The 17,485-nt window shown below is 41.9% G+C and overlaps 1 protein-coding gene across 2 annotated transcripts in view; it reads left to right on the forward strand.

Annotated features, from left to right (window-relative positions):
• PAPSS1 (3'-phosphoadenosine 5'-phosphosulfate synthase 1) overlaps positions 1-17,485 on the forward strand; it is a 53,900-nt gene that overhangs the window by 20,684 nt on the left and 15,731 nt on the right. For both annotated transcript variants that reach the window (XM_035112135.3, XM_088660469.1), the window contains 4 exons: positions 7,443-7,556; positions 8,249-8,360; positions 11,932-12,137; positions 15,218-15,353. In XM_035112135.3, coding sequence (XP_034968026.3) covers positions 7,443-7,556; positions 8,249-8,360; positions 11,932-12,137; positions 15,218-15,353 — 568 coding nt within the window. The remainder of the gene's footprint in view (positions 1-7,442; positions 7,557-8,248; positions 8,361-11,931; positions 12,138-15,217; positions 15,354-17,485) is intronic.

The raw sequence follows: 17,485 nt of genomic DNA on the forward strand, positions 1-17,485 counted from the left end.
AGAGCCAATGTGCCAGTATGAAAGACTCCCTGTTTTTGCTTTGTGCTTCTTAAATGGGTTTTGACCTGTGCGGCCATGATGGTTCTGCCTAGAGACCGCTCATGTTCCATTTTGTTTCTCTTATTGCAAAGAAGATGACATGTTTTAAACTCCCCAGCAAGTATTGCAATTTGGACCCAAAGGAGAGAAAGCAGTCAGTTTTGGACGTATCCTGGAACAAATGTTCTCAGCTGAGTTATAAACGTGCTTTTCCTTTGTTTTGTCACTCAAAATAAATGGTTAGGTAAAGTGTCTCATAATATTTCTCATTGCTGTCATGTCAGACTTGGGTGAAATATGGCCTCTGTGTAATTGATACACCTCCTAGGATGTAGCATCCTGTAACTCGCCATTTTTCAAATGAGCATTGTTCACCTGGCTCCATCCACATAGAGCTCTAGCAGATTCCTCACCCAGCCAGCTGTCCAAAATGACTTGTGCTGAGTTGTGTGCATTCAAGTGAAACAGTTGGAAACTACTTTTCTTGGAGCCTTTTCAAAAACCCTTCATAAACAGGTTGTCATTCAAATGGTAAATAAAAGAATTCAAAGCCTTGCATTACCAGAGATGAAAATAAGCAAATATGGGTGCTATTGACCATGCTTGATGGGAATTGGAAGTCCAGCAGCACCTGCCAATAAATGGTACATTGGGACACCAGAATGCAGAAAATTGGAAACTTTCAAACGCTGCCTCCCTGTTTATAGGAACATAGGACATACCCAGCTCTTTCTGGGGAGGCTAGGAATTGAGTTTGGGACGTTCTACATGCTAAGTAGATGCTTTATCCTTGAGCTATAGCCTTAAAGTAAGAAACCGTGGCTCACAAAGAGCAGTCAAACCAGAAAAGTTTTCTGCATTGCAACAGAAGTTTAAATATTTATGCCCCAAAGACACAATGTTTTTCTCATGTGACCAAACAGAATCAGATCATTCTGGCTGATACTAGTGGTTTTAAGCATTTCTGTATTGTGGCCTTTGACTTCTTTTGGACACAGTTTGCAATGTGAAATGTTCATGGCTATTAAGCAGCAGGCAACATCCTTGCTACGGAACAAATCCTTTGCAATTATTTATTTCAATTTATATTCCACTTTCAAAGGAGCCCAAAAGAGGTTGATTTAACTAAATCTAGGGCTTTGTTCATCCAATGTTGTGCATGTCACCTGGTGTATATATAGTACAGCTAAGTTCATTATTCTAGTTACCTCTGTAATGTCCATTCTGTAATCTTCCTGTGGATATGCACTTGATTCAGGCAGTGTTAGAATTTTGTTAGGCTCTGGATAGCTGTTAAAAAGAAGTTATCTCATGTTGCTGCATTCAGTTTTAGTGGGTGTGATAATAAGCATCTTTTGGTTCCTAGTCCTGAATAATGAATGAATTAATATTGACTTAACAGCTCATTAAAACGAATAACATTACACATAGCACTACACATAGCATTGCAGCTATGTAGATAATAGAATACTATCTTTTTATGATGGGGTGGTTTTGCATTTTCTGACTAGTGATAAATGCATTGGTATGTCCAACAATCGCAGTGGAATGTGGAGCAATGTTAAGATACATTTTAAAAGAAACTTGGAAACACATACACTAAGTCAAAGTGTACTAACTCGAAGTTACCAACATGAGTCTGACCAAACTGCGGGAGGCAGTGGAAGACAGGAGTGCCTGGTGTGCTCTGGTCCATGGGGTCACGAAGAGTCGGAAACGACTAAACCACAACAAAGTCGAAGAACAGAATCCTTGCCACCCCACCCACCCTATGTACCCTGTTAGCAATTGAGCCATGCCGGAGGGCCAGTTGGTGTTGACCTTTAAAGCCCTAAACGGCCTCGGTCCAGTATACCTGACGGAGCGTCTCCACCCCCATCGTTCTGCCCGGACACTGAGGTCCAGCGGCAAGGGTCTTCTGGCGGTTCCCAGGGAACCAGGCAGAGGGCCTTCTCGGTAGTGGCACCCGCCCTGTGGAATGCCCTCCCACTAGAGGTCAAAGAGAACAACAATTACCAGACCTTTAGAAGGCATCTCAAGGCAGCCCTGTTTAGGGAAGCTTTTAATGTTTGATTTCTGTATTTTAGTGTTTTGTTGGAAGCATCCCAGAGTGACTGGGGGAACCCGGCCACTTGGGCGGGGTATAAATAAATTATTATTATTATTATTATTATTATTATTATTATTATTATTATTATTAAACTGGTCCCACAGGGCAAATTGCGATGGCTCTCAGAAACGTGTAGAACAACACACACAAGTCAGTAAATAAGGCTAAACGGCTTTATTTACATATAAACAGGTGGGAGCTCTACATTATGGCTCCCTCTCTCTGGCATCACAGCCAGTAAAGAGAAAGAAGAAAGGAGACAACAGTCCCACTTCAGGAACAGGAGTAAGACAAACATCCTGTCTACGTCACTTCCACTCTGTGGGAACAAAACACATACAGTCATATGATAATCCTATGTCTGCAGACGGGGAATGAAACCCTCCAACTCTTCCCCCCTCTTTTCTTCCCAAACTTAAACCGCATGCAACACTAACGCCTCACAACAAATGAATCTGAGCTGTAGAAAACAAAACTTGAGAAAAGAGACAATGCACGTATTTTTTCTTTAATAAAAGTTGCATTAAAAAAAACGCTTTGAAAAAAGCACAGGCTTCACCACTAGAGGGCTTCCAAACACCACATTTTTCACCGAGCTGTATGTGATTCCTAAGAGATGAGGTTCTTGCCTCTGTTTTTAATCTAAAGTGATGTTTTAAAAGTTGTATCTGTACTAGATACAGGATCATTAGATTTACTAATGCTATAAATTACTTGAATGTTTAGCCTTTTCATGTAGTCACGGTTGAATGTTCCGAAATGTATTTTGTGCCCGTGCACAAGTCAAGCTTCTCAGCCCAAGTAGTGTTGAGATACTGCTGGTGTTTGCATCTTGGGCTAAGGGTGAAATGCAAGTATGTACGCTGATTGTGCCTTGTGTGTGTTACATTTATGGCAGTCGAGATAGTAGACTTCTGCAGTAGTCATACAACAAGACTTGATTCCCACGTTTGGAACAACTTCATAAAGTGTAAAAGAAAAATGCTTTAGTAATTTGCTAAAATGCTTCCTAAATTGACTTGCCTCTATGCTTGTTCTTTTACTTTCAAAGCTGATGACAACGAAGGAGCTTTTAACAGAATGTTCATTCCTAGCAGTTTGATTGGAAACACTCTTTAACTAAAGCTATTTTTTGTTTTTGTTTTAAAACAAGGCACACCACATATTTAGATGCTGTCTCTTATCTGCCTTCCCCATAGGCTTTCTGGCTTATACTTTATAGACTTGTAGTGTTCATAAATAAAGCATGCCCCATGTGAAAAACGACTGTGCAAAAGAATTCCTTTTATTACATTAAAAAACAACTTCGTTAAAATGCTTTAAAAAACAACTTCGTTAAAATGCTTTGTTTCTAAAACTTTTACCCATGACTACGTATTTTTGCAAAATAGCAGACAATATTTTTAAGGCAGCTTATTTATAGACTTTGGCTATTAGGCGTTATGAAGTAAAGAAAGTAGTATTAATTTCAAAAAAGACATAGAGTCTTGCAGTAAAATGATTCGACTTCGTTGTTAACTAAACGGGTTCCTTGTCTGTTAAACCTGAGGAATATTTGTTCTCCGAAGCTGACTGACATCTTTTGTACACACACTAAAAACAAGAGATATTTGCATCTCTGCAAGCACCGAAGAGTGTAATGTATGAATCATTGATGCATGAATCTTGGATATGCTTGGATCTGCGTGCTCGGAAGTTCTTTGAATGACACCGATCTGGCTGTGACTGGGACTTGTGTTAACTGTGATTCATATCCATCTTGTTTTTGCAGTTACAATGGGGGTTCAGAACCAGTTTTAAGTGTCCAATCTGATCCTTATCATTATAGCTTATCCTAGCACCCCCCCTTTTTTTTTTGCAAAGACTGCCCCTAAATATCCCCTGCTTCCATAATTCTTTGGGGAAGGATACAGCATCTGATTTGCATGCAGAAGGTCTCGGGTTCAAGATCTGTCATCTCATTGCATTCATTCCACTTTTAATTTGTAATCCATCTTTCTATATTACTGTACACAAGGCAGTTTACAAGCTGAAGATCGCACAACTTACAACAATCTGATCCGATACAGAAATGTCATAATAAAAACATAACTTTAAAATGAACAACTTATATGAAATAGAGTATTATTCAATAAATCATTGGAATATAATAGTACTGTACACAATAAAATTAAATCTCAGCAAATAAACAGAAATTCACTCTTAAGTGCAATAAATAATTTCTAAACTATAATAAATAAAAATAACAAGTTGCAGTGCATAAAATAACACTGCAAAGCAAAGACACTACCTACCTACCTACCTACCTACCTACCTACCTACCTACCTACCTACCTACCTACCTACCTACCATCTATATCTATCTATCTATCTATCTATCTATCTATCTATCTATCTATCTATCTATCTATCTATCTATCTATCTATCTATCATCTCCCTGAACTCCAGGTTGGGCTGGGAGATAATCTCATCTGAAACCCTGGACAATTCTGAGCTCATTTGAATGGTCTGACTCAGTGTGAGGCATAATCCTGCATTTCTGTGGATGCAAACTTTTACACACACAACCTGAGAGCAAGCCCCATAAACCTCCACTGTTGGCCTGTAGGTTCATATTTTTTCTTTAGTATTTTGGTGCAGATCCCTAGGACGCCATCCTATGGTGTTAGTTACAGAGATCTAGATTGTGGTGGTGGTGGTGGTGTCAACAGCCCAGCCAAAAACAGTATGTGCTTCATCTGAGCCAGTTACCTCCTGGACTTTCCTGTTGGAAAGGCAGATGGTTTGGCCACTTTTGGACAGAGTTACCAAACAGTAGCCAAGGAAGACCCCTGCTGGCCTCTTCTGTGGGAAAGGATAGGGCAAAGAGGAAGCTTGCCAGCTTGGTTCCTCTGAAGTGAGGCATGCTAGTCATCCTAGGTCAGGGATTGCTATCCAGCTGATTGGAGCAATCCATGCTTACATCCTGCAGGAAGGTTTGTTGCTTGCCAAAGGGCTACACCACAGTCACAAGGGTCACTGAAAAAATATTAAAACTTGGGTTTTTGGGAGTAAGGGCCCATGAAATAAGCATGGACAAATTGCCATTTTAAAACCCTTTAGAGACATTGAAACTGGCCTCGGTTACTGCTTTCTTCCTAAATCTTTTGCAGCCGTTATTCTTAACAGTTATTAATAAAATAAAAACTAATGGAACATACCACTACCATTGTAAAGTCAGCAACACTGCTTACCTTTGGTCCTGACAGTAGATTCCTTTCTGTGCAGTATTACCGGTATGTACTGTATGTGTACAGAACAAGTTAAAGCTGCCCAGATGCTATGAACTGAAATCTGAGTGGCAGGGTGTTTGCTTTCATTTTGTTAGTTTCTAAAATATTTTGTTAGATGCTCTTTGGATAATCAGTCACTGTCTATATACAGCCCATCATCTTCCTTCTACAGCAATTGCTGTTTCCTCTGGGAAAGAATTAACATACGAATTTTTGAATGAGGCTCTCATTGAGCTGTTTTCTCAAACTATGCTAATTAGGTTTGGATAGAAGAATCCCCTGTACATCTAGTTACTGAACCTTTTGACAGATTCCAAGCATATTGGTGTAGATGTTCCAGCCTGCCCATTACTTGTGAGGAATTGAAGAATTTAGGAGCAGACTTTGGTTTGTGTTAAGTCTTTTGAATGGTTGCCTTATTTTAAGAGCCCCTGCAGTATATTCTTCCAGATTCAGAATCAAAGCATGATAGACTTTCCTTTTTTTTAAGCACACAGAATTTTGGGCAGGGGGAGGGTGGGACAAAGAGTAGATTGCTTAAGCACCAATCTTTAAACATGTTTTAAGTTACTTATAGCATTTGGAGACGTCATTGGCGAGAAATTTAACTTTGCGGTGACTCTGTCACGTTCTTTTCCCACTCAAATGTTGTTCTGGTTGTCTGTGTCCTCTGTGCTGTCTGGCAAATGCTGAACTGCACTGTTTTTTGTTTTTTTTTATTCAAAATGTTCCAAACCAGGCACCACATTTGTATTGTCTTCTGCCATGCTTTTAAGACCTAGCTGTGATGAGTTTGGGCCATCCCACAGTAAGAAAGGGGAGGACAAATTTATCGCTGTATAAGTTTTTGATTAGAAAGTGGAGGAAGGACAAATAATTCTTAGTTCCTTTGTTGCTGCTTTGTCGTCCCTCGTGAAGTTGGAGGAGGAGGAGGTACAAAGGGGAAGGTGTATAGCTGTATGGTTCTGTCCATCAGTTAGGAGAACGAATGTCGCCCTGTGCAGAGTAAGCAGCAACAAAGGAAGTGTGAGTCTCCTTTTCTTTTTTTCTATCCTAGTGTACATTGTTCCATCAGTTTTGTCAGTGGGGTTGCTAGTGCAGGTTGATAACGCTGGGGGAGCAGATATAATTGGACAACTGCTTCTTTTTCTACCATTCATTCAAGGTAGGGTGCGCATAGTTCTTCCCCTCTTCATTTTATATTCCCAACAGCCCTTTGAGGTAAGTTATGATGAGAGACTGTGATTGGCCCAGAGTCACTCCATGAGCTTCGTGGCCAAATGAGAAGGGCTTTTTTTCTGCCGGAACTCACCAGAACTCAGTTCTGGCACCACTCAGGTGGGCGCCATCGCCATTGTAAAAAAACCTCTTTTTCTAGAAAAATAGCACTGCACGTGAACATTTGAACACTGATCTCCCAGGTCTTAATCTCAACACTCTTAACCATTAACCATTAATAGGTCTGGTTGAATGGCCACTTTTACTGTAGGGATGGGCAATTGGTTTCCTACTTAGGCTCCCAATTCTAGGACACCTCCTTTTCCTTGTGTATATAACTTGTTTCCATTTATCTAGGCCTCCCCCTTCTTTTTTCATCAGATTATGTACATTCTTGTGAAGAAAGTAGGGCCGAGCCTTTCTTTGGCTGAGAGGTCAGTTCAACCTTTCTTAGCTATAAGGGGAGACAATGAAACCTCCTAATATAGGGCAGTATATAAATTCAGTAAATAATAATAATAAAATGACAATGCAATCTAAACCAAATCTATCTTGTTGAATTCAAAGGGACTTAACTCTCAGTTAACTCCAGAATGTTTTAGAGCGGCTGCTGGATTTTTCAGCGATGTGAGATGATAAAGATGTTCCTGCAGATAACTTGAATGGCAAAAGCACTAGCATAAATACAGGTTACAGCTAGTTTTAAAAGGCAGCAGGCTGCTGACCTGCAGCACCACCATTTGATATGTAGCATATAAAATAATAATACGTAATTTTAACAACTTTCGCCTTTGTCTTTCAGGACATTGTACCAGTGGATGCCTCTTACGAGGTTAAGGAGCTGTATGTGCCTGAAAACAAACTTAAATTGGCCAAAACAGATGCAGAGTCTTTACCTGTCCTGGAAATAAATAAGGTAATACAGGTTTGCAAAGGCCACAAAAGTATTTTTACTTGTCCAGGTAGAACCTGTGTTATTTGTGGCATATTGATCTCCCAGTCGTGCAAAAACTGTTTTGCCTTGGAGTCTTCTCTTGCTCACCTCTTGTGATCGGCTGAGTAGCAATTTGCACGCTTGAGATAGCAGGAATTGGGTTCTGTTTCCATGATTCAATTTCAGACTACAATCCTGATTATTCTGCCTTTCAGCCATAAGTCTATCCCCCCCCCCCCGCAATGTGTCAGTGCTTTGGGACAAATTGCCTTACTTTAGGAAGTATCTTGTTGATATCATTGAACTGGCCTATTTCCCCTTTCTAACTAGTCTGCCACTGTATCCAGTAATTTTCCCCCCTACATCATCTCTATTGCATCTGAGTAGCCGGTAGTTTAATATAATCACGTTTTTGAAGTCTTCAGTATGCTATGCATTTCCCCCTCTTCCCACTTCACTTTACAGATTTATGCCTCTGTTTTAATTGGTTGACTTCACTTTCTGCAGTCCTGCATTTGACTGTTGACCCCTGTGGCATTCATGCAACTTCATTGATCCCTTGTTTGTTAATGGCTGCTTGTCTCTGTTTATCACTCTGAGCAGCTGCGTCTAGAGATGCAGTAAAGCAGTGATGGGGAATCTTTGGTCTAATACTATCAACTTTCCTGTTTTAGCTGGATATGCAGTGGGTACAAGTCCTGGCGGAGGGCTGGGCAACACCGCTGAATGGCTTTATGAGAGAGAGAGAATACTTGCAGTGCCTTCATTTTGACTGCCTGCTTGATGGTAAGACACCTTGAAATTTGCATACAGCAGCATCAATTTCTGTTGGTCATGTGGATAATCATCTCGTTTAATCCTTTAAAAACATAGTTTGTCATAGGCCCAGTAAAAAATTCTCCTCTCCAGGGTTTACCCAAGCAATCGGACACTGCGCCTGCACTTGACTGATTTTCCCCCTGACCTTTTCATTTCTCTCTTGCATTATGGGGCACCAGGGGGCAGGGCAGCTGGTTGCAACAGGAGGGGGAGACTCCCTGGATTCTTTTTTTTTTTTTAAAAAATATTTTTATTAATTTTCCAATTAAAACCAATTATATCACATTCAATATTTCAAATTATACACATATATATATCAATCAAACCGAATGTTATGCCAAATCATCTAAATAATTTATTTTTGGGTTCCCATGCTTCAAGAAATTGGGAATTCCTCGCAACTGTCCACTGCCGTCTTATTTCTAAAGTTCAAATCGTCCTCCAAGCTCATAATATTCCAAATCTTCCCCTTACAGTCACCTAGATGTTTTCCACTTTCATCCGATTGTTCCAGCTGCTGAGATAAATGTCAAACGAAGTTTCACAGATGTTCTTTCTCCTGTGTGAGTTAATCAGTCCAGCCTCCCCATAAATCTTCTTAGTGGAGCTCCCTGTTGCGACGGAGTAGCAGCGCCATCTTAAAAGGCTCAAATCACTTTCATTTTCTCTCATAGCCATGAAGATTTACGATTTATTTATCTTTATAGAATTTACAGCTTTTTCAGGCAGGAGACCCAAACATCCAACCATGAACTCTTGGTAAATTAATGGATCTCCTTGCCCTATAGCTGAACTTAGCTTCAGGTCGCTGCTCCAATTTAAAGTGCGTCACAGCTCATAAATCCTCCGAACGCGTCCAGAACTCCTTCCGTCTTCCCTGGATTCTTCAGCAGCCTGTCTCGTCTGTTTCCTGGTCCCCCTCCTCTCCTGCCTCTGAGTCTGGTCTGCCTTCTGCCACAGTCTCTTCCTGCTCACTAAACGCTGTTGCCCCTTCAGCTTCCGACATCTCCTCCCCGCCAGTTTGCTCCATCTTCTTTCTCTGACCTTACACCATTGTCCCCCCACCAATCCTCTGGTTCTGAGCCTTGTTCCCCCTAGGGGCGTCCCTTGGAGGTTCCCCAGCTGGTGCTTCCCACCTCTCCTCTGCATCCCGCCAGACCATGACATCACGTATGGTTGAAACTACATACGTGAACTTCATGTAAGATGCGCGCGCGCACACACACACACACACACACACACACACACACACTCAACACACACAACTCCCTGTCACATAGAATATATATGCACATGCTTAAATATATTTATATACACACACATATGTGTTAATTTATTTTGTGGACTAGTAGGGACAAAAATAATAATCATCTAGATATCATTGCTGAAAGGAAAGCTTTTTTTAAAAAAAGAAGGAACCTGCCAGGAGACCAGGGGTCGTAGTGAGTTTCATAAAGGAGTGAGAAACATGTAAGAGAAGAGCTAATATGTCAAATGCATGGATAGCCATCTGCAAAACATTTACTCTACAAATATTATAACCTTGTATACTAAAATTTGTTTCTTTATTGGAAACAAATGCAGTTCTAAGAATTCCAGGTAATAGCTTCCCGCAAGCATAAAATCAACTGGCAATCGTTGAAGCTTGAAGTGATAAATGCAGAATGTTTCTTTGTAAGGAAATGGATATTTAAAACAAACCATGTATTGTTGTAGGATCGCCATGCATTGCAGCAGGCTGTCGGGTGTCGAATTCGCAAGACATAGACAAAAATGCCATGTTCCAGATTAATTTTGTAGGAACTCCCTATTAATATGTGCACAGGCTTTTTCAGCTTGAACCATAAGTTTTGTCAGTGTTACAGTAGGTTCATACTTTGGAGTGCTGTTCTTATTATTAACATTGATTTATTAATTGCCTTCTAAGTCAGTGTTTCCCAAGCTTGGGTCTCCAGCTGTTTTTGGACTACAACTCCCATAATCCCCAAGTAGCAAGACCAGTGGTCAGGGATGATGGGAACTGTAGTCCAAAAACAGCTGGCGACCCAAACTTGGGTGTAAGGGGGAGGGATTATAGAGAACCCCCCCCCTCATCAGAAGCAGCCCGTCTCCAAGCAGTCATGAGAGCGAGGGGCCTGAAGGGGTGAGTCAGGAAACGGAGAGGGAGTGCCAGGGCTCTGGCAACACTAAAGAGCCCCTGCTCCATAGGCAGGAAGAGAGGGAGGCAGGAAGAGTGGACAGGAATAGGTCAGACAGAAGACCCGTCCCTCCGATGCCGGAATTGAGAAAGAGGAGGAAAGGGAGGCGCTTCTCAGTTCCGAGGCTTTTATGCTGGTCGCGAACGCGGAAGGAATTAGTGCAGGGATCTGACTCGAGCAGGTAGACATGAAATGAGCAATCCGTTACACTGTAAATAATGTGCACCAATTAAAAACGTCTGAAAGACAAGCATGTGGACGGTCGTTACTTAAGAGTAGTCACAACAAACCCTGACATTGGGAAATACTGTTCTAAGTGAAGGAGCTTGCCTGATGCCGGAAGGCAGTGTTTTCCAAAGTGTAGGAACTGCCACAATGAAAGATTGATTTATTCCAACTCCAGAACAAATGCTATGTGGCCATGCCAGTTCTGCGGATTGAAGTGGCTGAATGGGTATATATGTACTTTAGCATAGTACTTTTGACATTTGAGAGATTATTGCATTATTCCTACTCATTTTTATGTGCGTTGCTAACCACCTTAGTAGAAGTAATACTGGAGAATGGATTGCATAAGTAAAGTAAGTGTGTCTGTGTTTATACCTACCCCAGCCAAAATGTAAACTTCCTTTTATTTTCTCAAAATGCTTCAGTGGGTGCTTCCAACTTTTCTGCGGCAGTTGGGTATCTCCTAGTTTCCAATCTTGTGGATCACCAGAAGGAAAGATGTGCCTCTTTGCCCCAGGCATTATTTGCTTCAACTGCATGACAACAGGGCAATTTCAAGACAATATGGCAGGGACAGTATTGGGAACAGTCCTGTGTGCCCTACTCAATTATGGAAGAGCTGGGACTTCGCAAAGTGTTTCCTGTTGAGTTGGCGGGTTTTTCCACAAGGCACGTTTCCTGGGTGTAGCTGTGAATTGATGGCGTTGCAACTCTTCCAGAGAACTAGGAAGCATTGCAATGCCGGCCCGAATGCCACATGTGTTTGGAGAGTGCAATTGCTATTTGCTTTGCAGTGAGAATGAATGTTAGAATGAGAGAGTCTAATGCAACTTGATTCCGTCTTCCAGCTTGGGGCAAGGGATCTCCCACTTGCACCCACAATAGACCTGTTCCTTGTTGCCTTTACCTAGATACCAGTATGGAGAGGTAATAAAATTCTGCAAAGGATTCCCGAAACAGGCCTATACCTCAAGTGAACCCAAGGCTAGGTAGCCATGCTATGCATTAGGAAAGGGCGGGCTCTCAGAACAGTAGGCTTTTAAGCACGTTTTTTACCAGGACACCTGGATGACAACTACCATTGCGTTGCTTCTTCTTTTTTCACCCTGCAGGGGGAATCATTAACCTGTCAGTGCCTATAGTGTTGACAGCCACAACGGAAGACAAGGAGAGACTAGATGGCTGCACAGCTTTTGCTCTGCTGTATGACGGTCGCCGTGTGGCTATTCTCCGCAATCCAGAGTTCTTCGAGCACCGGAAAGAGGAACGCTGTGCCCGCCAATGGGGGACAACGTGCAAGGACCACCCTTACATCAAGGTAGCCTCTTTTGCAAGGCTTGCTAACCTGAAGCCCTTACTGAAGTTCCATACAGAAGTGCCAGGAATAAGATTCCAATCTTCCCTAGCAAATTCTCTCTCCCGTTTGGTACAGCCGACTGCTTGTGGACACATTCTGTGGCCGTTCAGAGCATGGAAGCCTGTCTCGGATGATTCTGTGTGCACATATAGATAGATATGTGACAGAAACAGATTTAGGACGAGCCCTGTAGTCTGCCAGGGAAGATCAGAGAGAATTTTGTCCTCTCCTGTGGTTTATAAGTGTAGCCTTGTGTGCGAGAGACATAGAGGAAGCACAGCAAAATGAATTACTCAGCAGTGATGACAGGAAAACAGCTGGCTGCTCTGCCTGAGGGCTTGGCTCAGTCGGATCAGAATATTTAGAGCCCAGTCTTCAAGTTGTTGATTTTTTTAATAAAAAAAAATGCTATGTTAATGGTTAAATGGCCCTAATTCAGGTCATAGTTCAAATTCTTAAACAGGGTAGTAAGTGGATTTAGTGGGGCTGGGAAAAGAACATCATGACGGCGGGGGTGGGGGTGGGGAGAGAACTGCCTCGCTGCATCTATGGGGCAGGTGGGGAACTGAGTTTGTCCCATCCCCCCACCAACAGAACGAATGCTCTGCCCCAACCACTAGTTGCCCTAGGTCTGGGAAACATAATCTGGCCTCTGCCATTGGCCAGAGGAGCAACACTGTAGGATGAGTTGCAGAACTTGTATTCAAGGAAGACAGAGATACGATTTGAACTTTAGAAAAAAGACGGCAGTGGACGGTTGCGAGGAATCCCCAATTTCTTGAAGCATGGGAACCCAAAAAAATTTTTCTAGATGATTTGGCATAACATTCGGTTTGATTGATATATATGTGTATAATTTGAAATAATGAATGTGATATAATTGGTTTTAATTGGAAAAATTAATAAAAATATATTTTTTAAAAAACAAGGAAGACAGAGAGAGAGTCTGGCGCAATGGTTAGAGTGTCGCACTAGGATCTGAGAGAGCAGGGCTCAAATCCCCAATCCGCCACGAAGCTCACTTGGTGACTTTGGGCCAGTTGCTGCTTCTCATCCTAACCTACCTCACAGGGTTGTTGTGGGGGGTTGAATGAGGAGCGGAAAACCATGTACAGCACCTCGGGCTCCTTGGAGAAGAAAGTGGGATATAAATGCAGTTAATATATAAACAAACCACCAACAGTTTGGCCCCAAGTGGACACAAAGGCCTGTTTCCAACTCACTCACCATTTTTGTTACGGCATTGTCAAACTGGTCTCCTTCCTCTCCATTTCTCCCATCCCCACCCGCACCCTAATTCCCTTGTACTGTATATGTTTTCTTTTTAATTTGTGAGCTTTTTTATTTTTAAAAGTGAGTTATTTTGGGAAAAGTTGGATGAAAATAAATATGTAAAGTATAGTTTGGGGCGATGGCGCCAGGCGCATATAGCAGCTCTGTTGCAAACTAGGTGAGGGCATCTCGAACACCAACTTAAGTAGTCTTAAAGTGTCAACAGAGGCTCCTGATCAATTTCTGGGCCCAATTCAAGGTGCTTGTTTAAAACGCCATAGTCCTGTTGGATCAATCAAAGGCATCTTGTTTCCGATAGTGGCCAGCTACTCCTGTTCCCAGCAAGTGGCCTTAAGTGGTATGTTGTCTCTGATAGCAGAGCAGAATTCAGTCATTGTAACTCTTATTGATAGCAGTGCTCAATCCCCAAATCTGAAATTCTTTTTTTTTTAAAAAAAATATTTTTATTAATTTTCCAATTAAAACCAATTATATCACATTCAATATTTCAAATTATACATATATATATATCAATCAAACCGAATGTTATGCCAAATCATCTAAAGAATTTTTTATTTGGGTTCCCATGCTTCAAGAAATTGGGAATTCCTCGCAACTGTCCACTGCCGTCTTTTTTCTAAAGTTCAAATCGTCCTCCAAGTTCATAATAATCCAGATCTTCCCCTTACAGTCACATAGATGTTTTCCACTTTCATCCGATTGTTTCCCAGCTGCTGAGATAAATATCAAACAAAGTTTCACAGATGTTCTTTCTCCTGTGTGAGTTAATCAGTCCAGCCTCCCCATAAATCTTCTTAATGGAGCTCCCTGTTGCGTCGAAGCAGCTCGAAGTAGCGCCATCTTAAAAAGCTCAAATCACTTTCGTTTTCTCTCATAGCCATGAAGATTTACGATCATTATAGAATTTACAGCTTTTCCAGGCAGGAGACCCAAACATCAAACCATAAACTCTTGGTAAATTAATGGATCTCCTTGCCCTATAGCTGAACTTAGCTTCAGGTCGCTGCTCCAATTTAAAGTGCGTCACAGCTCATAAATCCTCCGAACGCGTCCAGAACTCCTTCCGTCCGACTAGGGGGGGGCTTTTCTCATCGGCAACTCCACATCTTTAAAAAATATGCTCAGTAACAACAGTTATAAAGTTCAACTCACACAGTCTTTTGCTTCTCTTTCACTCCAAACAAGCCAGGACATCGCGTCCGGGAAGGTACGAGGCAACAATATGAAGAAAAATAAATAAAAACTCACTTCCCTTATCGCTCCGTCCCCATCAATCCTTCTTCCAGATGCAGTACAGTCTTTTGACTCCTCTCCCTCAGCAGCATAAATTTCTCAGCAGTAAACAGCGCTTCTTCCCCTCCTTCTGAAGTATGTCCATAGATTTAAGCCTAATTATCTTCTTTAACCATGGAAATCCCCGCCATGCAGATTAGCGTCCGGGAGTCCTGGCCCTCGTAAGTGCTCAGCCCAAGCTCCCCCCACTCCAAAAACAGTCGGAGTGGGTCTGGGGGCATCGCGGGCCAGCGGCCCCTCTCCGTAACCCCCGGAGAGGGTAGGGGGTTGCCATTTACTCCCCTAGCAACCGCCAAATTCCTTACGAAGGTCAGAGAGATGGAAAACAGGTCCGCCATTCCTGCAGGCGGAAACCGGAACCCCAAATCTGAAATTCAGAATTAAAAGCAACTAAGACAAATTGCAGGAATAGTGTTGCATGCTGTTGAAACAACTCCCTTCCTTGAATTTCCCAGATGGTCATGGAGCAAGGGGATTGGCTTGTGGGCGGCGATCTCCAAGTCCTTGATCGCATTTACTGGAATGATGGCCTTGACCAATACCGTCTCACGCCTGCTGAACTAAAGCAGAAGTTCAAAGACATGAATGCTGGTAAGTTATTGCATGAAGAGGGGTGGCGTGAAAGAGAGCGAGAGACAGAGAAATTCATTTCCCGCTGCCCAGAAGCTCGCTAGCAATGTCTCTTTCAGCAAAGGGCAGCACAGTACCAGTGGGATTTTACTTTATTTCCCCCTTTTTGTTTTGAACAAAACACAATTTCTGTGATTGCAGTAGCGAAGGACTGTGGTCAAAGTAGTTCTGAAAGTGTTTGCTTGCCTTCCAAAAAGTGATCGGCGGTGGTAACAACTTCTCAAACACCTTTGTTGATCGTGTGTGCAAGTTTTTCTGCACCTTTTAAAAGACTTGCCAGGTAAATCCCAGTGTGTAGTGAATCCCATGATCTCTCTCAGTACTTTGACTGTTTTGCCTTTGTTGAATTGTCCTAGATTTTCTTGTGAAAGCAAAAAAAAAAAAAAGGTTATTGCAAAGGAACAACCCACATGTGTCTCACAGGGAACTCAGAGTGCGATGAAAGGTATTACAGTTTTTCTGAAAAATTAGTTTTGGGAATAGTTTTGCTAGCTTCACAGCCGAGTTGAGAAACCCACAGCCTGTTAGGTTGTTTGTTTTGTTTTCCATTTTTGTGTTTCGTGTTAGAGAAATAAGGAACAGACCAAGCAGTAATAGTCTGGCAGCTGATTGTTCTGTGCTGTTTTAGCTGGGGTAGCGAGAGCAGCCTCCTGTACAACACTCAGAAGGGTGCTTGGGGGAAGGCGGCTGAAAACAGAGGCAGGAAAAAAAAAGAAAACCAATGTTCTTCTTTGAAATAACCAAATTATAATAGGTAGGACTACAAGCTTGAATTGATTCTGGCTTCATATGGGAGAGAGGCAGGTTAAATTTCCATCGGCAAGGTTGATTTTTAAGGGTGAACTTTTTTCTTTGAATTTATTTTGGCCCTGAGATATTTCTTTAATAGGGTAAAAAGGCATGGCAGCATATGTGATGCCATTGTGCTGAAGTGTTAGGTTTTTGGAAGACAGTACTTTTAGAGTTACATAATTATCACTGGTAATTCATTCACCCGAGTTAGCTTCATTAAATATATTTCAGAGTCAGAATGCAGATATCTTATTTAAATCTCTCATTGCTTATCCACTGTTGGCCCGGTTTTGGAAGGGGTATCCTTACCAAATTGAATTAATGGAGCTTGGCCTGATGGAGAAATTGAACAACAAAACAGGGTTAGCTCATGAGCGAGACACAAGGACTCATTTACAACTGACTACATGAATAAGGAAAAAAATCCTGATTTTTTTTTAGACATCCAGACTTTATGTTGTTGTTCTGTGTCTTTAGACTGCTGATTGTGTATTCTTGTATTTTCACAATAATTTTTGTTAAGGGCCTTGTGTGTTAATTTCCCCAAAAGTCCATAAAGTTAATCTTTTAAAAAATAGAAAAAAGTTCTGTGCGTGTGTTTGCAGTGGGAAGGAACTTCTAGTAATGAGTAGTACTAGAAAACATTCTCTAGAATATATTGGACCTAAAGTTTTGCTACTGTACTGTTAGTTTTACTTAAACTGATCAGCTCATTCAATCGGTTAGAGCAGGCACCCCCAAACTGCGGCTCTACAGATGTTTTGGCCTACAACTCCCATGATCCCTAGCTAACAGGACCAGTGGTCAGGGAAGATGGGAATTGTAGTCCAAAACATCTGGAGGGCCGCAGTTTGGGGATGCCTGGGTTAGAGCTTTGAGTAGACAACATGGGGCACCCCAGATGTTCTTGGACTACAGCTCCCATGATCCTTCACCACTGGCCTTGCTGGCTGGGGCTGATGGGGAGTGGGGTCCCATCTGCATGGAATGTCATTAGCTGCCCCGAGCTAGAAATTAGATAATGAAATTTAAAACCTTCCGTTGTCTTAAAAAGAAGCAACTTGACATTTACAGATCTTGAGTAGCTTGTTTGGAAAACCAAACATAACATGAGAACTGAGCTGCTGCACTTTTCTGTAGTAAAAAACGAACAGCAAGTATAAACAGGACTTGTTATACTTGGGTTAAGAAAACTGAGGCTCTAGTCCAGTGATAGCAAGTCATGTGGAAAGAGATTTCCATGCGTGGCGAAGTTGAAGTGGGAAAACACACCCACACCCACCCACACACCCTCTCCATTA

The sequence above is a fragment of the Zootoca vivipara genome, chromosome Z1 (assembly GCF_965207765.1).
Source record: "Zootoca vivipara chromosome Z1, rZooViv2.hap1.1, whole genome shotgun sequence".
NCBI lineage: Eukaryota > Metazoa > Chordata > Lepidosauria > Squamata > Lacertidae > Zootoca > Zootoca vivipara.